This window comes from Canis aureus, chromosome 10 (genome assembly GCF_053574225.1).
Source record: "Canis aureus isolate CA01 chromosome 10, VMU_Caureus_v.1.0, whole genome shotgun sequence".
Taxonomy (NCBI): Eukaryota; Metazoa; Chordata; class Mammalia; order Carnivora; family Canidae; genus Canis; species Canis aureus.
This window is the reverse complement of record NC_135620.1, coordinates 59,272,146-59,295,456: the sequence shown is the minus strand read 5'-3', so window position 1 is coordinate 59,295,456 and position 23,311 is coordinate 59,272,146. Positions and strand designations below refer to the sequence as shown.

General features: G+C 38.3%; 1 protein-coding gene across 2 annotated transcripts in view; it reads right to left on the bottom strand.

Moving 5' to 3' along the window:
- Positions 1–23,311, bottom strand: part of TMEFF1 (transmembrane protein with EGF like and two follistatin like domains 1) — an 80,800-nt gene that overhangs the window by 28,705 nt on the left and 28,784 nt on the right. For both annotated transcript variants that reach the window (XM_077912702.1, XM_077912701.1), the window contains exons 3-5: positions 23,131–23,260; positions 18,762–18,788; positions 16,345–16,441 (exon numbers count right to left, since the gene is read on the bottom strand). In XM_077912702.1, the coding sequence (XP_077768828.1) occupies positions 16,345–16,441; positions 18,762–18,788; positions 23,131–23,260 (254 nt within the window). The remainder of the gene's footprint in view (positions 1–16,344; positions 16,442–18,761; positions 18,789–23,130; positions 23,261–23,311) is intronic.

The following is a 23,311-nucleotide window of genomic DNA, read 5'->3' as shown; positions in this document are numbered from 1 at the left end:
CGTCTGCCCTCCATTCAGGTCATGATCTCCAGGTCATGAGATCAAATCGTGTATTGGGCTCTGTGCTGGGTGGGAAGCCGGCTTGGGAGTCTCTCTCCCTCTCCCTCTGCCCCTCCCCCTATCCATGGTGTGTGTACTCTCTCTCAAAAAAATAAATAAAAATTAAAAATTAATAAATTCAATAGGCAGATTTAACAGATTAGAGAAACTAAAGGTGAGTTAGGGAACTGGCAGATATGTCAAAGGAAATCACTCAGACCATAGCAGAGTCAAAGAGGTGGAACATAGGAAAGAAAGATTAAGAAACATGAAGACAGAAGTGACAGAATTAAATATATACTCATTTCACAATTTAAAACTTAAGAAAAAGCAAGAAAAAAATTTTAAAAATTCATATTTATTAAAGTCAGAAATGGCTTTTACATTTTGGGGGAGGGGCAAAAGAATGTGACAGAGGGACGCCTGGGTGGCTCAGAGGTTGAGTGTCTGCTTTCGGCTCAGGGCGTGATCCTGGGGTCCCGGGATCAAGTCCCACGTCGGGTTCCCCATAGGGAGCCTGCTTGTCCCTCTGCCTGTGTCTCTACCCTTCTCTGTGTCTCTCATGAATAAATGAATAAAATCTTTAAAAAAAAAAAAAAAAAAACAAGAATGTGACAGAGACCACATTTGGTCTGCAGTGTAAAATATCGATCAACTGGACTTTTACAGAAAATCCTTGCTGAGAGACGCCTGGGTGGCTCAGTGGTTACACATCTGTCCAGTTGTGATCCTGGGTCCTAGGATCGAGTCCCACGCTGGGCTCCCCACAGGGAGCCTGCTTCTCCCTCTGCCTATGTCTCTGCCTCTCCCTCTGCATCTCTCATGAATAAATAAATAAAATTCTTCAAAAAAAAAAAAAAAGAAAGAAAATCCTTGCTGACCCCAGCTTGACAGGATATAAAGTGAGCAAAACTGGAATAACAATAAATGAGAAAACGTGACTAAGGGAAGATTATAGAAATATTTCAGGAACAAGAAAAGGCCCAACAAAAAAGGCAAGATACCACAGCAATCCAGGAAATGATTTGGCAGTGGGCACTGAGCACAACTGTGACCAAGTGTAGGAGAAAGTCCGCATTCTTCAGTGTGATGGTACCACTGCATGTCAGACTAACAATGGTGAGAACAAACCACAGCTACTGTCCTCAATGGCACATGAGGAGAGAAAATGAAATTACCATGCCAAGGAAAGTCCAGCTCAGTGAAACTATGAGCAGAGGAGGAAAATATTAGACTCTAGAGGCTGCTACTCCTGATTATAGCATTTACAGCTGTTGGCACACTGGCAACGGCGCAGAGGGCAGGATGCCCAAAGCATAGAAGTGTGCACCGGGGTGGAAAGAAATCACTTCAGTAAATATGCCAAATTCAAAACATTTAACGACCATTTACTCTGCACCTACTGTGTGAGAATGCTCACATTTGCCTTATTTAATCCTGACAACAAATAATTATAAAAAGGGAAGATGAATAAGAACAAAGTTAAAAAGCCCAAGATCAGAGCACCTAGGCTCAGTGGCTCAGTGGTTGAGCATCCGCCTTCAGCTCAAGGCGTGATCCCGGGGTCTTGGGATCAAGTCCTGTATCGGGCTTCCCTGCATGGAGCCTGCTTCTCCTTCTGCCTGTGTCTCTGCCTCTCTGTGTGTGTGCATCTCTCATGAATAAATAAATAAAATATTTTTTAAAAATAGAGTGATTTAAATTTGAGCTTGGGGGCACCTGGGTGGATTAGTGGTTAAGCATCTGCCTTTGGCTCAGGTCATGATTCCAGGGTCCTGGGATCGAGTCCCACATCAGGCTCCCCACAGGGAGCCGGCTTCTCCCTCTACCTGTGTCTCTGCCTCTCTCTGTGACTCTCATGGATAAACAAATAAAATCTTTAAAAAAGAAAAAAAAAAAAATGCCCAAGATCACAAAACATAACGTGGCTGGGATGGTGTTCTCTCTACTCATTATAGCTGTTGTGTAAAACATAGAACTCTGCACAGAAAGTGACAAATGAAAGGAGACATGAATTTTCCACATTTTTAAAAATTTTTTTAGTATTTTTTAAAGATTTTATTTATTAGAGAGAGAGTATGAGCAGGGGGAGGGAGAAACAGACTTCCTGCTGAGCAGGAAGCCTGATGCAGGGCTCAATCCCAAGAACCTGAGATTATGACCTGAGCCAAAGGCAGATGTTTAACCAACTGAGCCACCCAGGTACCCCTGATGTGGCTAGTCTTTTCCTTTTTTTTTATAAGATTTTATTTAAGATTTTTTTTTAAGATAGCCCAAATGGTGGGAAGGGGCAGAGGTATAAGGAGAAACAGACTCCCTGCTTAGTGAGGAGCCCAACAGGGAGCTTGATCACAGGACCCTGAGATCACAACCTAAGCCAAAGGCAGATGTTTAACTGATTTGACACCCAGGTACTCCTTTCACAACATGGGCCTCACTTTTCTCTCAATCACACCATGGACACTCCTCAGGGCCTTCCCTTTCCCTGGAACACTTCCCTCAGACACCCACCACATTTGATCCCTCACTTCAAGTTTTTTGTCAAGTCTTAAAAAAATGGCTGAAAAATAAAGCACTAAATATCCATTCAAGAAATTAAGAAAAGAACAATGAAATAAATCTGATGAAAACAAAAAAGAAGGGAATAAACAAAGGAATGGATACAGATAGATGGGGATATAGATATGGATATATAGATATATCTCAGCAGAAACAGAAAACAAAGTTACAACATAAAAGATCAATAAAGCCAAAGCTGATCCTTTGAAAAGACTTTTGAGGGGATCCCTGGGTGGCGCAGCGGTTTGGCGCCTGCCTTTGGCCCAGGGCGCGATCCTGGAGACCCGGGATCAAATCCCACGTCGGGCTCCCGGTGCATGGAGCCTGCTTCTCCCTCTGCCTGTGTCTCTGCCTCTCTCCCTCTCTCTTGGTGACTATCATAAATAAATAAAAATTTAAAAAAAATTTAAAAAAAAAAAAAAAAGAAAAGACTTTTGAATCTACAAAGGAGGATAAATCCAGAAAAAGAGAAAAACATATCAGGAATGAAAAAGACTAGACTTGGCAGGAATTCTGGTTTAAGAGATAATGAAGGGTTATTATAAGCCACTTTAAGACAGCAAGTTTGAAAACTTAGGTAAAATGAGTAATTTTTAAAACTATTAACTATCAAATTTAACCAAAAAAGACATAGAAGCTGAATGGTATTTTAAGCATTAAAGAAATTAACCTGTTTGAAAACAAAAACAGTCCTTCAGACAGCTTCAGAACCAGGCGCTATTTAAAAAGAAAATTTATGAACACACTCATTACAATCATTCAATAAATAAGTCATTCTATTCTTTCACGAAGTCATCCAGGGACTAGAAGGAACACTCCTTAACTCACTTTCTAAGGCCACATAAACTTAAAAAAAAAAAAAAATCATCAAAGTAACAGGTTATAACTCACTGAATAAAAATGAATAAAAGAAAATTTCATCGTTATGGCAGAACACTAATACTGCACAGGCAATAGATATCACAATCATAAAACAATAGGATGTGATTGAAAAAAGGAGCACCGTGAGAACAAAGATGAGCTCTCAGAAATTAAAATTACAGGGGCGCTCAGTCAGTTAAGCATCCAACTCTTGATTTCAGCTCAGGTCATGATCTCAGAGTCCTGGGATTGAGCCCTGCAGCAGGCTCCTCACTCAGCAGGGGGCCTGCTGGAGATTCTCTCCTTCTCCCTCTGCCTCCCAAGGTACTTGGCCGCTCTCTTTCTCTCTCTCTCAAATACATAAATCTTTAAAAAAAAGAAAATTATAACAGAAATAAAACACTCAAAAAAGGCCTGGTAGACAAAATTGAAGAAATCTCAGAAGGCACAGCAAAATTGTTTAAAAAATGAAAATGATTCACTCACACAGGGAATATAAGAAATAGTGAAAGGGATTATAGGGGAAAGGAGAGAAAATGAGTGGCAAAGATTAGAGAGGGTGACAAAACATGAGAGACTCCTAACTCTGGGAAACGAACAAGGGGTAGTAGAAGGGGAGGTGAGTGGGGGTATAAGGTGACTGAGTGACAGGCACTGAGGGGGGCACTTGACGGGATGAGCACTGGTGTTATACTATATGTTGGCAAATCAAACTTCAATAAAAAAAAAATATATATATATATATGTATATATATAAAATGAAAATGAGAGAAAATCTAGGAAAATTAAAGGACTAGTCTAGGATGTCCAACAACCAAATAACAGAAACACCAACAGAAAAGACAGGAAAGGACATCATCATTAAAGAACTAATTGAAAAAAAAAAAAAAAAAAAGAACTAATTGAAGAAGGGGCACCTGGCTGGCTCAGTCAGTAGGGCATGTGATGATTGATCTCAGGGTTGTGTGTTTAAACCCCACACTGGCTGTAGAGATTACTAAAAGAAATAAAATCTTTAAAAAAATAATCCCTGGGTGGCGCAGCGGTTTGGCGCCTGCCTTTGGCCCAGGGTAAAAAAAATAAAAATAAAAATAAATAAAAATAAAAATAATAAAAATAAATAAAAATTAAAAAAAGAAATAAAATCTTTAAAAAAATTATAAAAAGAAATAATTGCAGAAAATTTCTCAAATCAGAAATAAGTAACTTTCTAAGAAAGGGTGTAACATTGTGAAATTCCACTACTGGGATCAAAAGATTCTATAACACAAAAGATGAGGAATCAGAATGGCTTCAGACTTCTACAAGCAATACTGGAAGCTAGAAGACAAGAGAGCAAATGCTTTCACAATTCTGAGAGAAAATTACTTCCCATTTAGAATCATGTGCTTGACAAGTGATAAATCAAGTATTAGGTGTAGGATAAAACCACTTTCAGGGCACCTGGCTGGCTCAGCTAGTGGAGTGTGTGTGACTCTTGATCTCGGGGTCGTGAGCTTGAGCCCCACGCTGGGTGTAGATATTACTTAAAAATAAAATATTAAAAAAACAAAAACACTTTCAAACATTACATCTCAAAAGTTCTTGGCTTTTTTTAACATCTTGTACTCTTTTTCAAGAAGCTACTGAAAAATAGACTAAAATGGGAGAATAAAACCAAGAAATTAAAGGCAAAAATACAAGAAACAGACTATCCTATATAGAAGAGAGGTAAATGAGTATCTAGGATGTTTGTGCTATAACAAAAAATACATTTGGTCTTTGTCCCCTGTTCTGGCACAGAGCACCTAAAACCCTTGAAACTGTCTGACTGGAGAATATTTTGTATGCTAAGGAAATGATTCATTGAGGGAAGGCAAGGAGGCACAAGTTTGACACCAGAAAAATCAACCATGTTAAAGTCAGAACATCTACTTCCCCACCCCACCAACCCACCTGACTTCTGGGGAAAGGGAGAAAAAGGGATTAGAGATGGCGTTCAATCACCAATGGCCAATAATTTAACCAAAAATGAAACTACAATAAAAAAAACTTCAAACAGGAGCATTCCAGTATGGTGAACATATCCAATGCTGGGAAGGTGGTACACCTGACACCATGGAGACAGAACAGAAACTCCTCAAGACCCCTCCAGACCCTGCACCTCTGCACCTCTTCATTTGCATTCTTTATAATTAAGAGTAAGCATAGCAGTTTCCTAAATTCTGTGGATCATTATTTGCAAATTATCAAACCTGAGGCGAGGTTGTGGGAATCTCCAAATTAGTAATGTGCTGAGAGGAAATGCAGGGAGCCTCACTTACAAGTAGTGTCTTGTGGGTCTGTGCCTTCATTCTATGGCATCTGTGCTAACTCCAAGTAGACAGTATCAGAGTGGAAGTGGTTGGTATAGGAGAACTGGAGAACTGGTTGTTGTTGAAAAAGATACAACACTAAAGAAAGATCTCAGGGTGACAGCTATATACAAGATGTACACTGCAAACAGTCCACACTGAAATAGTTTCACTCTGTAGACAGTCCTGTTGATGGCTGTAATTACTGATTACTAAGAAGCCTAGTGCCACTATGCTCTTTTTAGCCAGGGGACAGAATGCCCAGGTAAGCCTGATCCAGATTTTGATACTTGGCTTGTCTTAGTATAGTGGGGAAGTTCCCCCACTCTCCCCTGTATGTCCTACTGCCTGACCCAAATTAGCACACTCATTTAATTGACTCCTGAGAGCTAGAGGTCAGCTATGGCGAGGTAAGGAGAAACACAGAATAGGCCCTTCTCTGATCACTTTCCTGCTAGTCATCCATACCTGGCAACACTAGAATCCTGGCAGATGTCTCAACTGTGATGAGCTCTAGGTTCCTCATGACTCACTCATGCTCTTGTCCACTGATGTCCCCAGAAGGGAATCTTGTAAACTCTCTGGGAACCTGAAAGCTGGACTCTGACTCAAAAACCATTTAATGTGAGGGAACCCTGGGTGGCGCAGCGGTTTAGCGCCTGCCTTTGGCCCAGGGCGCGATCCTGGAGACCCGGGATCGAATCCCACGTCGGGCTCCCGGTGCATGGAGCCTGCTTCTCCCTCTGCCTATGTCTCTGACTCTCTCTCTCTCTCTCTGTGTGACTATCATAAATAAATAAAAATTAAAAAAAAAAACATTCAATGTATCTTCTTCTGTAAGCCTTCATATAATCATAGCACAGCACTATTGCCCTTTCCTTCCGTGGCTGAGCTAATGCTCCATTCTGGTAATAGGGCAATTTTCTATTTTGTACCCTAGGTGTTAGATACACAGATGTAGTATTCTTTATATTACATACATATGAATGCAAACATACATTTTACAATACATGTTCTAAAATAAAATGTGAAACAATATAGTATCCTGCCATTAGTTTTAAAAAAGAAAGAGAATGTATGTACACATTTGATTGTACATACATAAAATAATTGCTGAGAGATTAAATAAACATCACAGTGACTGCCTCTAGTAAAGACAACTGAATGGCTGGAGAACAGAATTAGGAAACAGACTTTTTACTGTAGAACCTTTTAAAGCTTTTGAGTTTCTAACACTGCAAATTTCAAAGGCATGAATGCAAACATACATACATAAATAAATTCAATGACTTCTATGATTTTTGCAAATCACAACTCTGAGTCTTTAAAATAAGGATAATACCTCATAATACTGGTTAAAGAACCAAATAAGTTTTTGTAAAAAAAAAAAAAAAAAGGGAAGCCCTTTGAAATAAAATACTATGTACATCTGAAGATAGTAGTATTATTATTGAAAAAAAAATCTATCCTTTCCCTTCCCTTCTCTTTACTCCATAAAGAAAGTGTAATTCCTTCTTGATATGGTAAATTTATTTAGCAGTTAAGAAAACACTGGTTTAAACTAATTCATGTGACGTTATTTAGATTAAAAAACACCTACGCAGCCTGCAACAAGTTCAGTATTATATCCGTCTTTTTCACGTATATTAAACCCATACAATGACCCTGTGTGCAGCTCTACTTGATTAATACAGCCCTACTGTGAACAGCCATGAGTTCAACAAAGACCTATAGAGGGATACTACAACCTAACCTTATGGCAAGTTCACCCAGTCTAGAAATCAGTGGGACAAAGTCCCTGACCTTAGGGACCAACAATCTGCTAGTGATCCCAATAGCATAAGTGCAACACAGAAGGTATTTCTCAAGAACAAGAAGCAACACAGAATAGGGTCACCAAACTCATAGGGACTGTGGAAGAGAGCAAGGGAGGCTTTAGGGAAGAGGCACTGACTTGGGACTTTTGTCATACTTCATTCAGGTCGAGAAGAAAGAGTAAGAATTAAACTAGTAGATAAATAGGAATGGGACTCCAGGCAGAAGGAATAAGAAGCAAACTATCAAAGAGTAGCAGAGCATTCAGAAAACTGCAAAAGGTTATGGGGATATGGTGTTATGCATTTTAAAAACAGACCTCTCAAAAGAAACCTTTAACTAGCAGCTATATAGCACTACAGGAAAATATTTCTGGACAAAGGAGCCTGTCATTGCTAACTCCGGCTTATGCTTTGTATAAAATAATGTTTAATAGTGTTGTTTCCTGTGATCAGAAGAAAAAGAACAACATACAATTATTTTTCCATTATATCTAAGGGGCCATTACAGGAATTTAAATCTAAATAGTTTTAAAAGTCTGTATTTTTTTATTTTATTTATTTATTTATTCATGAGAGATACAGAGAGAGAGAGAGGCAGAGACACAGGCAGAGGAAGAAGCAGGCTCCATGCAGGGAGCCCCATGTGGGACTCGATCCCAGGTCTCCAGGATCACACCTTGGGCTGAAGGCGGCACTAAACCACTGAGCCACCAGGGCTGCCCAAAAGTCTGTATTATATATCCAGAGTAAGGCAATGTTAAATGACAAAACTTATTCCCATCTCTGATTAGGAGGAAATAAAGAATAGATAACAACAGGAAAGGAACTTCCTTTGGTTCTTTTTTTAAAAAGTCTATGTGGCATCAGGAAGGAGAACATAATGGAGAACACACAACGTATAGCATTACTCTCTGCTCATTCTAAGAGACAGACTCATCAGATTGTGACACTGACCAGCCATCTGTGTCAAACAGAAAATGATCCCACAAATGACAAAGATGTCCAAGCAGGTAGATTAACTGTTTATCAATGTTGTCTGTCACACTGCATACCTACAATGGTTCTCTGAGAAATTCTGAAATCTCCTATCACTCAAGGAAACAGCATCTCCAAAAGACTGACATCAAAGAGGCAGAAGAGCAGGGGCTATTTTCCATAAAAAGCATCACCCACAAAGTTCAAAAGAAATAATTCGAGGATTTTGCTAACAAAATTTCCATTGACATTGTGTATGATGATTCTACTGAATCCTCAAACCATTTGTGGGCAGAGATTTAGGTCAGGAATATAAAGGGTACTGATGTGAAGGAGTTCTAGGATTATTTGGCCCCACTGTGCAAACAGTTGATGGCCATCTTGCAGCAGTAACTTCAGCTGTGGTCAGATTACAAATACTGCTTAGAAAAAGAGAGATTTGCTGCAAACACATGGTTTAAGAAATATAACGTGCTGTAAAGCAGATGCTGTTTCTAAGTTTTAAGACTGAATAGATCTGGGCTGAAGCCTTTTTGTTGGTGCAAGATGCTAGTGCTCTTCCTTCCTCAGTCACCGAAACCCATACAGAAACAGGGGCCAGAAACTTAAAGTAGTTTGGAATGCTGAGCCCCCACGTGGAGAGCAGCTGTTCTGCAGAGTCCCACAGTATGGTGATGGACTTTATGGGAATGAGAAATAAACTTCTGTTAACCAACCCCCCAAAGAAAGACTAAGTAGAGTGTCTATCCACTATAATTCACAATGGAATACTGAAACCTCACCCAGGTGGGAGTCAAATTTCTTGGAACTTCAGTACCTAGCCCTAGGTATAAATTCAAAAGGTAAACATCAATGAAGACAGCCATCACTAAACCCATGCAAACACCAGTGTCACTGGAGAAGCACAATGTGCTTCACGAAGGAAAGGGGGACAAGATTACTAGAACTCATACACCAATTCGGCAATGTGGCAGGATACGAAATCAACGCCCAGAAAGCAGTGGCATTTCTATACACTAACAATGAGACTGAAGAAAGAGAAATTAAGGAGTCAATCCCATTTATAATTGCACCCAAAAGCATAAGATACCTAGGAATAAACCTAACCAAAGAGGTAAAGGATCTATACCCTAAAAACTATAGAACACTTCTGAAAGAAATTGAGGAAGACACAAAGAGATGGAAAAATATTCCATCCTCATGGATTGGAAGAATTAATATTGTGAAAATGTCTATGCTACCCAGGGCAATTTACACGTTCAATGCAATCCCTATCAAAATACCAGGGACTTTCTTCAGAGACTTTGAACAAATAATCTTAAGATTTGTGTGGAATCAGAAAAGACCCTGAATAGCCAAGGGAATATTAAAAATGAAAACCAGAACCGAGGGCATCACAATGCCAGATTTCAAGTTGTACTACAAAGCTGTGATCATCAAGCCAGTGTGGTACTGGCACAAAAACAGACACATAGATCAATGGAACAGAATAGAGAACCCAGCCAGAAATGGGCCCTCAACTCTATGGTCAACTGATATTCTACAAAGGAGGAAACAATATCCACTGGAAAAAGGACAGTCTCTTCAATAAACAGTGCTGGGAAAATTGGATAGCCACGTGCAGAAGAATGAAACTAGACCATTCTCTTACACCATACACAAAGATAAACTCAAAATGGATGGAAGATCTAAATGTGAGATAAAAATCCATCAAAATCCTAGAGCAGAACACAGACAACACCCTTTTTGAACTTGGCCACAGCAACTTCTTGCAAGATACATCCATGAAGGCAAGGAAAACAAAAGCAAAAATGAACTACTGGGATTTAAGATAAAAAGCTTCTGCATGCAAAAGAAACAGTCAACAAAAGTAAAAGACAAATGACGTATCAGATAAAGGGCTAGTATCCAAGATCTATAAAGAACTTATTAAACTCAACACCCAAGAAACAAACAATCCAAACATGAAATGGGCAAAAGACATGAACAGAAATTTCACCGAAGAAGACATACACATGGGAAAGCACATGAGAGAATGCTCCATATCACTTGCCATCAGAGAAATACAAATCAAAACCACAATGAGATACCACCTCACACAAGTGAGAACGGTGAAAATTAACAAGACAGGAAATAACAAATGTTGGAGAAGATGTGGAGAAAGGGGAACCCTCTTGCACTGTTGGTGGGACGGTGAACTGGTACAGCCACTCTAGAAAACTGTGTGGAGGTTCCTCAAAATGTTAAAAATAGAGCTACCCTAAGACCCAGCAATTGCACTGCTGGGAATTTATCCCAAAGTTACAGATGCAGTGAAAAACTGAGACACCTGGACCCCAATGTTTCTAGCAGCAATGTCCATAATAGCCAAACTGTGGAAGCAGCCTTGGTGTCCATCGAAAGAGGAACAGATAAAGAAGCTGTGGTCTACCTGGATCAAGTCCCACGTCAGGCTCTCTGCATGGTGCCTGTTTCTCCCTCTGCCTGTGTCTCTGCCTCCCTCTCTCTCTCTCTCTGTGTGTCTCTATGAATAAATAAAGTTTTTAAACAAACAAACAAAAAAAAAGAAGCTGTGCTCTATGTATACAATGGAATACTACTCAGCCATTAGAAACGACAAATACCCACCATTGGCTTCCACGTGGTTGGAAATGGAGGGTATTACACTGAGCAAAGTAAGTCAATTGGAGAAGGACAATCATTATATGTTTTACTCATACGGGAAATATTAAAAATAGTGAAAGGGATTAGGGGAAAGGAGAGAAAATGAGTGGGAAAAATTAGAGAGGGTGACAAAACATGAGAGACTCCTAACTCTGGGAAACGAACAACGGGTAGTGGAAGGGGAGGTGGGTGGGGGGGATGGGGGATGGGCACTGATAGGGGCACCTGACAGGATGAGCACTGGGTGTTATACTATATGTTGACAAATCGAACTCCAATAAGAAAAAATATATATATAAAGAAGGAAGGGGGAAAAGCCTTCCAGAAGCTAAAAATGATTTAAATTAAAAATAAATCAGGGGATTCCTGGGTGGCACAGCGGTTTAGCGCCTGCCTTTGGCCCAGGGCGCGATCCTGGAGACCCGGGATCGAATCCCACGTCGGGCTCCCGGTGCATGGAGCCTGCTTCTCCCTCGCCTGTGTCTCTGCCTCTCTTTCTCTGTGTGTGTGTGTGTGACTATCATAAATAAATAAAAATAAAATAAAAATTAATTAATTAATTAAAAACAAATCAGCCACTTGAGCAGATAAGAAATATAATACATGCAATAAATAAAGTTCATATACTTCACTCAGAAGAACCTATTTACTCTGATTTTACATTTAGAATTTATTCCTACATTAGATACAGTTCCTACAGGTGTATTATCTCAGATTCTGGGAAAGGAGAGAAGCAAATTTAAAAGCTGGGGTCATCTACACTCAGGCTCATTATCAAGGCATGCTGACAGCACCCAGAAGCATCAGCTAAGAGCCTGAGATGGGAAAAGAAAAATTATTTTTAAAGAACTCAAAACACAGCGCAGAATGGAACCTTGAGCTTAGGAACGAAACCACCACCACTGAAGAACATTAGGGTATTTACACATGTGTGTGCACAATGCAATGGATAAATAAATCCCTTGTTACTGGACCCATGTTCTGGGTAACTGCCAGCCATTCAGTCTCTTCTGAGCTCAGCCTCACCTGCAAAATCAAGATAATCTTGCCACCAGACAGAACTGCCATAAAGAGCTGAAAAAACAATTTATGTAACAATATCTGCAAAACGTAACACAGTATACCATATGTAACACTAGGACAATACATTTAAATACATTTCCATTTAAAGGGCTAAATAAAAAAACAGCACTTCTCTTAATAGCAAAAAAATCAAGTTACATGATACCACTGATCCCCCCCAGCAAAATGCCAGGGTTTTTCTTTTAACTAGTAACAAGGAAAAGAGAGCTTTAAAGCAAAAGAAAGATTTTAGCTGCCCTTTGGAAACCAGATAGGTTATAAGCATTTCTTCTAACAGAAAAGACATTTCAAAATGAGAAAAAGCAAAGTATTTTTTTAATGAATACCCATACCTAAAAATATAACATGAAATACAATATTCATTACTGTTACATTATAGAAGAATATTTTCCGAACTGTAGGTCATAATCACTAGTGGAGAAAGAAGTCAACTCCAGCAATTTTTAAGGAAGTAGGATAGAAAATATTAGAGTGTCTTGCATTTAGCAAAGGTAAGTATTACATCACAGAATTTTGTTTTATTTAATATGTATTATTATCACATGTGTACATTCACAAGTAGGTCACACAGTAAATTTATTTCTTACATGGTATTGTAGTTAAAAAAAGTCTGAAAGTCACTGCTGTGAAACAGACAGATAGGCATACGCCATTCTTGATGGCAGCTAAGGTGTAAACAAGGAATTTAAAAGCAGCTAGTAATCAGAGTGACCAGAAGAAAATAAGGAAAGTAAAGAAATCTCAGCTGGACCAGGCTGAAGAGGGCAGTGTTTTTTAAAAAGTCATCAAGCATTCATCATTCATTTGGGGAATATAAAAAGTCATGAAAGGGATTATAGGGGAAAGGAGAGAAAATGAGTGGGAAATATCAGAGAGGGTGACAAAACATGAGAGACTCCTAACTCTGGGAAACGAACAAGGAGTAGTGGAAGGGGAGGTGGGCAGGAGGATGGGGTGACTGGGTGATGGGCACTGAGGGGGGCACTTGACGGGATGAGCACTGGCCGTTATACTATATGTTAGCAAATCAAACTCCAATAAAAAATATACAAAAAAAAGTCATCAAGCCGCAGCCCTTCAAGCAGGAAAAGGATAACAGCCTCTTTCTAGGAATAAAAAAGGCCAATATAGGAAAAAAAAACTCTACTAGAATTTAGGAAAATCTGCCCCATAAAAACCCTCTGACTGTAATCCTTAATTTTCTCATCTGTAAAGTGAGAGGACTAGACTAGAAGATACATTTTAAGATCCTACTCAACCTTAACATTCCCTGATTCTGGCAGAGTTTATAATAATTAAGCCTTGACATGAGTACTTGTTTCGTTAACCTTCTGTGTTTAATAACTATAGTTTTATCTTTTAATTAAAAAATATATAACATCTTCCTAATAAATGATAGATTTTTATATATAAAAACCAAGGCATCATTAACTATTGCCCATATGAGCATCTTTCAATTTTCCATCTGAAAAGGTCTAGCTGGCTGGGTCACAATTACCCATCAGCAAGCATGCCACTATTCACCTGAAAGTAATTATGAAAAGCACATAGACCTGAAGGAGTTAAATAGCATCCATATAGCTTCCTTGGTACCATGGCCCATTTAAAAGTTTTTTTAAAAATTACAGTAACCACTGAGGTATGTCTAATTGTTAAACTCAACTATCATCAGTAATAAGTGTTTTATTCATTCATGAGAGACACAGAGGCAGAGACACAGGCAGAGGGAGAAGCAGGCTCCCTGCAGGGATGCCTGATGAGTAATAAGTGTTTTATACACTAAAAGATTAATATTGGGATCCGTGGGTGGCGCAGCGGTTTGGCGCCTGCCTTTGGCCCAGGGCGTGATCTGGAGACCCGGGATCGAATCCCACGTCGGGCTCCCGGTGCATGGAGCCTGCTTCTCCCTCTGCCTGTGTCTCTGCCTCTCTCTCTCTCTCTCTCTCTGTGTGTGTGACTGTCATAAATAAATTTTTTTAAAAAAAATAAAAAAAAAAAGAAACATAAAAGATTAATATTCCTAAAATTCCCTTCTGTCTCCTTTCATAGTAGGATCAGCCATTTTAGCTTCATCACTTACTTTCAGTTAGTTACTAACTGCTTTCGTAGTGTTTTCCCATCATTGCACCAATTTCCTCGCCTGGACTTGGCTGCTTGTCCCGTCTATATGCTCCCCGGCTGGCACCTCAGCCTGCCTGCTCCTTTCTACTGGTAAGCTCTTCCCTGGTCTGTGTCCACTTCCTCATGCTTAAAGCCTGTATCTGCAAAAATGATGGTTGCAAGCTCTCAAACAGACACACAAGATGAACTGAGTACCTAACAAAGAAGTTACAGTGACTGGGCATAGAGTACATATTGCATCATGAGGTGGTGTTCATAGAAAGATGTATATTTTACCATACAGATATCATATGTGGGGCTGCCCCTAAATCTGCTCTTCTAAGTAAAAGATCTTTATCTCTTTCAATCAAGGGATGAAAAATGAGAGCAGAGAAATGTCTAAAGCAGGACTAGATAGAAATACCATCAAAGGAATAAAAACAGATCAACAGATCAAGTTAATCAATCACTGACAACTACTTTGACTCTGAACATCTTTATAGAACAGTCCTGAGGGAAAACCCTAAAAAGTACTAAATCTCTACAAAAATACACACACACACACACACACACACACACACCAGTATTTCATCATGCCATATGACTAGCAAAAACAAGAAGAGAACATAACACCTATTAACTGTTCTCTCTGCCAGTCCATAGAGCTCATTTCTTTCCTGTTCTGTAGACCCATTCTACTTTGGAAAACATGTACTTCCAAATCAAATCACTCTAACTGAAATGGATGGACACATGTCAATCCAAGTGACCAAAATGTAGACACAGAACAAACTAAAGTTTTGCTAAATTCACTTTTTACTAAACTTATCTTGTGCCAATTCTCACCAACTTTAAAATATATACAAAGTAAATTATCAGACATTAATTTCACCATGTACCATCCAAATAGCTGATTTTCAACCATAATCCTGAACATGGTGTGATCCTGATTTGTAAAAACTCACTTTGGGCATTAAGCTATTTGAACCATATTACTACTGTTCAGTGAAAGACCTATGTATTTAAGGGCTGAATAAAACATAGAACCAGAAAACACACAGTAAAAATATGAGTAAGGAAGAAAGTACAAATCTCTATGAAATGAGTGCTTTAAAAATACACACTAAGGGGAAATTGGGGGAGTGAAGATCCATTTGTGCTATAAGGTCCTGAAGTCAGCATTAAAGCTTTTAGAATCAACTGTACAAAAAGCAACCACCATACAGAAATGAGAGGTTAAGACTGGGAATAAATAAACAGGAACCTGGGGAAAGGAAGAAACAAACATGACTGTGTTGATGATGTCAATATTGCTGCTATTTCACCACATACCATCTGAAAATTGAACAGACAATGCTGTCAGCTACAAAACCCACCTTACTGAAGGCTGAACATGAGTGAGAAAATAAAACATAATGTGTGTGCAACTGGGATTTCTAAAAATATTGTACTCTTACATAATAATTATTGTGTCTTAAATTTTGAAGTAGTGTTGGATTTTTCTTAATACATTGAAATATATGAAAAGTTTCTGCATAAAAATGCAAGAAAAGAGAAACTTAATGATACTAGTAGAAAGTATAATGGTAGGATAATTCAGAATAAAGTATTTTTGAAAAATAAAATTACCACTTAGTATAAAATATATAAAACTGCCAATAAAAATAAAGGCACAGGTAAACCTAAAAAAAAAAAAAAAAAAAACATGGATTCTCATTCTAAAACCACAAACATTTTAACTTAAATAGCAATATTATATCAACATAAGAGAAAAATTAATAGACCAACAATAAAAAAATATAGAAGACACACACAAAATATATACAACCAGGTTCAAAGATAACGTCCTACAATATAATAGGGCTGATGATTAACCTCCAAGTAAGTGCATCCCTTTCCCTCAATCAACTCACCCAACATTTTCTGCATCTTCATCACACTCAGCTTTATATTTGCAAGGTCCACACTTGGAGTGTTTTCTGTGAACTTCTGCCCCTGACCCTTCCTCTTCTGTTTAAAAAGAAAAATTAAATTTTCAACCAAAAGTTGGGTTCCTTTCCAGATAAGCTTCACGTTTTCAGCAGCCATTATCTTACTTCTAGGGAAAATGTACCTGAGTTCTTGAAAACAATCACTTCCAAAATCTATCAATGCTTGTGCCCCAAAAATGTTGCAATACAGAGTACAACATATTCTATGAGGAAAACAAGTATTAGTGCTAGCAAAATAATCCCTTAACCTATGTATAGAGGTGCAATATAGGTTTTGATAATTAATTGCCTTTGTAAGAATTACCACATAAACATTAAATAAGAGAGAAAATAAAACATGGATAATAAATTTGGTCCAGTGATAACCATATTGAAATATTTGCCTGTGTGATGCTGGTCAGCAAATAAATGATTAAATGCAATAGAGTATAACCACTTCTTCCTCACACATCAGTTTTATACCTGCCTTTCTTACTACATAACAAATTCCAGAATTAAAAAAAAAAAATTATCTCCAAATCTGTAAAAGGAAAGGGGTCTCCCTACAAAAGACTTGCCTCTTTTTCTACTTTGTCACTTAGCACAGCCAGAAATAAGAATGCAGAAGTGTGTGGTCTCCTATCATCCGCACAAAAACAAAACAAAACAAAACAAAAACAAAACTGCATACCACTAAGTCCCCAACTCATATCTGACATTTAAGGGCTTACACATTTGTGGTGCTCAACTAGAATGAATCCTAGCCTGACACTCTCAAACTGGGCAGAGAGATGTGTTCTGAGGCCAATTTAGGGATTCAGCTTACTCAAGGGATCTCTCATTCTGGTTTGGAAAAGAATACCTTTTATTATTCAGGGGGTGTCACTCAGTAAAGGAGATATTAAAAGGAAGACTCCATAAACCTAATATGCCTGTTTGGTAATATTTCCGAACTTTCCATTTTTAGTGTCTGCCTACACTTTAGGTAGAAATCGTTCCCAAGTTCTCATGAACATTCCCAGATACCAGGAATCACAATCCTATGTATTTCTGAGGCTTCAGAAACATCAGGAAATTGTACAGTCACCACAAGCTCACTTAAGTTTATGTACTTATCTGCACAAACCCCTTTGCCTTTCTAAACTCATACTCCCTAAAAAAAATTGTCCATGTACATCCTCAGAGAAAGACATCTAGTATTTACACTAAATAAACAAATCTTAAGGTCAACTTCCACTTCCCTAGTATAAAAACAATGACAATCTCCTTACTGAGTGGCTGACCACAGGGACTAGCCTACATGATCTCTCTTAAAATCTTTTCCAGCTCTAAGATCTAGAATTGATGGTCTGATCCTTCACATGTGATCCTGAAGCTTCTGCTTGAACATGTCCATTTAAATCATATTTGATTGTTGGAAAGCTTTAATTTTTTTTTTCCCCTGAAACTGTCATCACTGAACTTCTCAGGATGGTTCTTCCATTTCTCTAAAGTGACCTTTGAAGTGTCTTCTAACTCTGACATTTTAGGATTCTACGAAATGTGGAAATCTGAAGTAAGGTTTCAGGTAGTATTGGAAGGATCGTGACTATAAATTTTCATTTGTTTAAATGTGAATTTAACAAGAGTAAGTTTTCTTTGAGTGTATACCCACAGTAATTCCAGCATTATTTTGCATACAGTTGACAGTATTACAGCTTCATTAGACTTGAAATCATCATTCTTAATTCTGACCATTTAGAATAAACTCTTGTTAAATGCTATTACCAGTCATTACTTTTTTAAACAGAAGTAATTTATATATTTGTTTTTTTTTAATTATATTTGTAAAATAAAATTACATAGATTCCACTAGTTTTTCTGCTAGCCTTCTCTTTGCCGTGTACAAATCATTTCAGAGTTTTATAACCCTGCACCTTTTGAAAATTCCTTATGAGCAAAAATCTGTAAGCAAGGAGTTAGAGATTTACCAATACTTCGGTCCAATCCAAAATCACTTGTGGGGATGATCCCCAAGGAGAAGGCACTTTTGTGCAATCTCAGTTTAATGGGAGGTACAACATTTCCACTTTGTGTGTCAACAAAATTTTAGTGAAAAATAACTGCATAAAACAAAGTGCCCTAGGGTTAGTGAACAGAGGTGTTGGAAGTGATGGCTAAGAGTTTCTTTCTGGAATAACAAAAATGTTCTAAAGTTGACTGTGGTGGTGAATGCATAACTCTGTGACTATATTAAAAGCCACTAAATTGTACATTTTAAATGAGTGAACTGTAGGGTACGTGAATTTTACTCAATAAAGCTACTAAAAACAGAAAATGACAGAATACAAATGTCCTTTAAAGGGATACTTGAAACTCACCTCCTTCTCCAGATCCAGAGCCATTATCTGAGAAGAAAAACAAACAGTGAATAGAAATATTTTCACTAAAAAAAAAAAAAAAAGAAAGAAAAAAAGAAATATTTTCACTGGGGGAAAACATTTTCATTAAAAATTTTATCTTACCCAACAGGAAAATTTCCTATCAAAAGTCAAACTGTGATGAGGTGCCTGGGTGGTCCAGTCAGTTGAGCATCTCATTCTTGGTTTTGGCTCAGGTCATGACCTCAGGGTTGTGAGATCAAGCCCAGCATTGGGCACCGCACTCATTAGGGAGTCTGCTCAAGATTCTCTCTCTCTCCTTCTACCTCCCTACCTCTATCCCCACTGCTCACCTTTTTTTAAAAAAATAAATCTTTTTTAAAAAATCAAACTGTAGGGGCAGCCCCAATGGTGCAGTGGTTTAGCGCCGCCTGCAGCCCAGGGTGTGATCCTGGAGACCCGAGATCGAGTCCCACGTCAGGTTCCCTGCATGGAGCCTGCTTCTCCCTCTGCCTGTGTCTCTGCCTCTCTCTCTCCTCTCTCTCCTCTCTCTCCCTCTCTCTCTCTCTGTCACTCATGAATAAATAAATAAAATCTTTTTTAAAAAAAGATACTTTGTTTTAAAAAAAAAAATCAAACTGTATCAGGACAGAGCATGATCCCAGGATCCAGGATCTGGTCCCACATGGGCTCCTTGTGGGAGCCTGCTTCTCCCTCTGCCTGTGTCTCTGTCTCTCTCTCTCTCTCTCTCTGTCGCTCATGAATAAATAAATAAAATCTTTAAAAAAAAAAAAAAAAGATACTTTGTGTTTTTTAAAAAATCAAACTGTATCGGGACAAGGCATGATCCCGGGATCCAGGATCAAGTCCCACATCGGGCTCCTTGCGGGGAGCCTGCTTCTCCCTCTGCCTGTGTCTTTGCCTCTCTCTGTGTCTCTCATGAATAAACAGATAAAATCTTAAAAAAAAAAAAAAATCAAACTGTGATAGCAATTCTCATGTAGCGTTTTTCTCATTTTTTTGATCTAGAACTAAACTAAATTACTTTTATCTACCTATTCCATGTCTTTCTCCAAATAAAAATTTCTTGGACATAAATTCATCTATACCTCATACAACTTTTGTAGCCCATTTAGGAAACATGCAGGTGCCTTGCACAGAGTAAAGGACAATAAATACTGTAAAGTAAATGGCTATATAAAAATAATTTTAATTAACTCACTTAAGAGGTAAAAAAAATTTAATTTTGTTAAAGCTTGAGAGGAATAATGAATAAGCTACTTTTATTAGAAAGGGAGGAAAAGAGCTTTGGGTCTTGCTCCAAAAATCTTAATGAAATCTGTGGATAAATGCCAAAAGCCAAAAGGTAAGAAAAAGCCTAAAGGCTTAAAAGGAAAGAACTTCAGAATTGAGGTTTTCATGTTACTGATAAAATTAGCTTTCTCTAGGAAACCTAGCCAGAATGACTCTGACCAGTGTAGGTGAGACACTCATTATTAACAAAATTAAAGAGGCTGCCTCAAAATTATCAGCAAGAAGTCAGCCTAAAATGTAATTAATATCAAGTATTTACCCTATCAATCCTAAAAAGGCCAACATATGGTGCAGAGCACGTTACAAAGGGAGTAATGCTATAGTATCACCAGCATGGTATAGAAAAAAAAGCAGAGATGGCAAGTAAAGAACCTGACACACTTTACCCAGCATTTTCAGGGGATGAGGGAGACACAGGTTCAGGAACTCACTCCGATATTTCAAATGGTTCCCCAGAGTGAGAGACAACACCCTTCACAATATCACTCCTTTCCCTTTAACACCCTTCACAATATCACTCCTTTCCCTTTAACACCCTTCACAATATCACTCCTTTCCCTTTAACATACTTCAGACAATAATCAAATCCCCAAAACATGGTAGAAACAGAAGGAACTAGAAGAATACATATTTTTTGTAATATCCACTATAAAATCTTCATAGGATTTTATAAAGTCTTAAATTGCACTCAGTTTTGATTGATCAATCATAAATAATTACATCTGAGTAAGGAGGAAAAGAATGGAAGAGCAGAAAAAGAAAGACAAGAAATAAAGGAACTCAATTTAAAATTGTTTTATGACCAAACTTTTCCTTCTATTCTATGTACATTGGCTGGGTACATATTATGTGCTAGGCAACATGATAAATCCCACAAATAAATTGATAAGTAAGAAAGTCCCAGTGCATGAGTTACTCACAATCTGTTTTCAACCCATGCCCAATTTTAATAAATATAATACCTCATACCTTCCTTTAGTGTCCTTTAAAATTCTAAAAAATAAATAAATAAATAAATAGTGACTACTCTGATAAGATTGAGTTCTTCTTGTAGATTATATTTTCATTGCACACATGTCTTCCCCCATCCATGCAACTCCACCCCAACCCTGGGACTATGATATACCTCCCTCAGCAGGCAAATTGCCTTCCTGTTGAGAAGCAACTGCTCTGGCGGCAGGAGGCACACGTGTCAGATAAATGAGATACAGTATGATATATACAGAGAGATATGCACAAAGTGTAAACAAACTCTGCCAGGAGATACCACAGAAGAAAAAATTTCAGAGGAAAAAAGGCTAAACCTCAATCTTAAGGCAAAAGAAAGGAGTTTTCAAGTAAACAAAGGAGAATGTTATTTCTAGCACAGGGACCAGGACCAATAAAAAGAGCAAATGAGAGGAACAACACTGGCCCACCAAGCAACTAATGAGATCAATACAGCACCTCACAGTTTAACTCATTCAATCTTCATTTAACAATCCCAAGAGATGATATCCAATTTAATAATTTAAGTAACTAGGGCTCAGAGGGGCTAAGTGACTTGTCCAAGGTCATATAGTAAACAAGAGCTGGAGTTAACATCAAGTCTTTCAACCCCAGTGCAGTGCTCTTTCCAATCTACCACCTTCTTCTATTGTTTAATGTTCACTGCCTATCAAAATACTTTGTGTCTTCAATACATGCTCCTCATAAGGGTATAAGGGATATATAATTAACTTGGGATTATAAAGAGGTCTATGTTCTTTTTTAGTTTCTAAACCAAGTCTGTGAAACACAAGGTACTTAGAGAAATATATAAGAATCACAACAAGGGAACCCTGGGTGGCACAGCGGTTTAGCGCCTGCCTTTGGCCCAGGGCACGATCCTGGAGACCCGGGATCGAATCCCACGTCGGGCTCCCGGTGCATGGAGCCTGCTTCTCCCTCTGCCTATGTCTCTGCCTCTCTCTCTCTCTCTCTCTCTCTCTGTATGACTATCATAAATAAATAAAAAAAAATTAAAAATTAAAAGAATCACAACAAATGATAGTCTATTGGCCTAAGAACACAATCATTTCACCAAGCACCTAATTATTTGGTATAAGGAAAAGAATATAGCCTTGTCCAAAGATAGGTCTGGTCTTTGCCCTTAGCTTCTGGAAGGTAATCTATATCATACCTAATGGAAATGTCATGTTTAAGTAGGGTGCTGACCATATCAGATCTTAGGGTGAAGGCTGGCCACACTCAACAGTCCTAGAGTGAAGCCTGGGCACACCACAAGGACCAACCTTAGAGTGGGGAGCTCTCATTCACATGGTATTAGCAGACCTGGAGTTGGAGATCAACCACATGGACAATAGATCCCTCATGCTTATGTAATGGAGCCCCAGTAAAAATTCTGAACATGGGCACTGTAATATATAGGGAAAGAAATACAGTATATAAGAAGTGTCCACACCTTTACTACTAACCTTCATCCAGTAATTCTAATTATAATACTTCACCTATATCCCTGTCCCCAAATACAAATGCAAGTAAGAAACTTACATCAGTGCCTTCCAAAATTAACTACTACAGATTCAGGAAGGAAAAGAGAAGGAAGGAAATGCAAAAAACTGGAGGAAGATAGGTGACAAGGATTGGCAGGCAGAATAGAAAAGATATAAAAAGAGACAAGCTTGGAAAGAGACACATCCTGAAATGCCACTAATGGCTTTCTACAGATATTCTCCACCCTTTCCCATGCCAAGAAAATAAAAATCAACAAAACAAACCCAGTATCATTTCCCACACCAAATCCTGTTCTAATATTCAAACCATAAGGCAAAAGATACGCAGCAAAGTCCCCACGAAAATGGCAGGAAACATTAACAATGTAAGAGAAGTAAAGTATTAGACCATCTGGGGTTAAAAAGCAACAACATGAAATGCAAACAAAAAAGAGCTCCTTCACTCCCCACACATCTGATCCACACAGCAGTTCTGAGAATACACCTCTGACTGGAAATTTCCTTTTAGAAATCATGGTGGAATCATTTCTAACATTTATTCAGAAAAATACCGCACATACCAGAGTAGCATGGTCCTCTTGCTACTACTGTTATCTCTTTCTGGTGCTTACAAGCAGCCCTTCGGAGAAAGCATTCATTTTGATAAGTGTCCCCATTTGATCCACAGACAGGAATGTAATTTGTATGGCACTGCAAAAGAAACAAAAATAAATTCTCAAAACTAGGCATGAATATTAATAG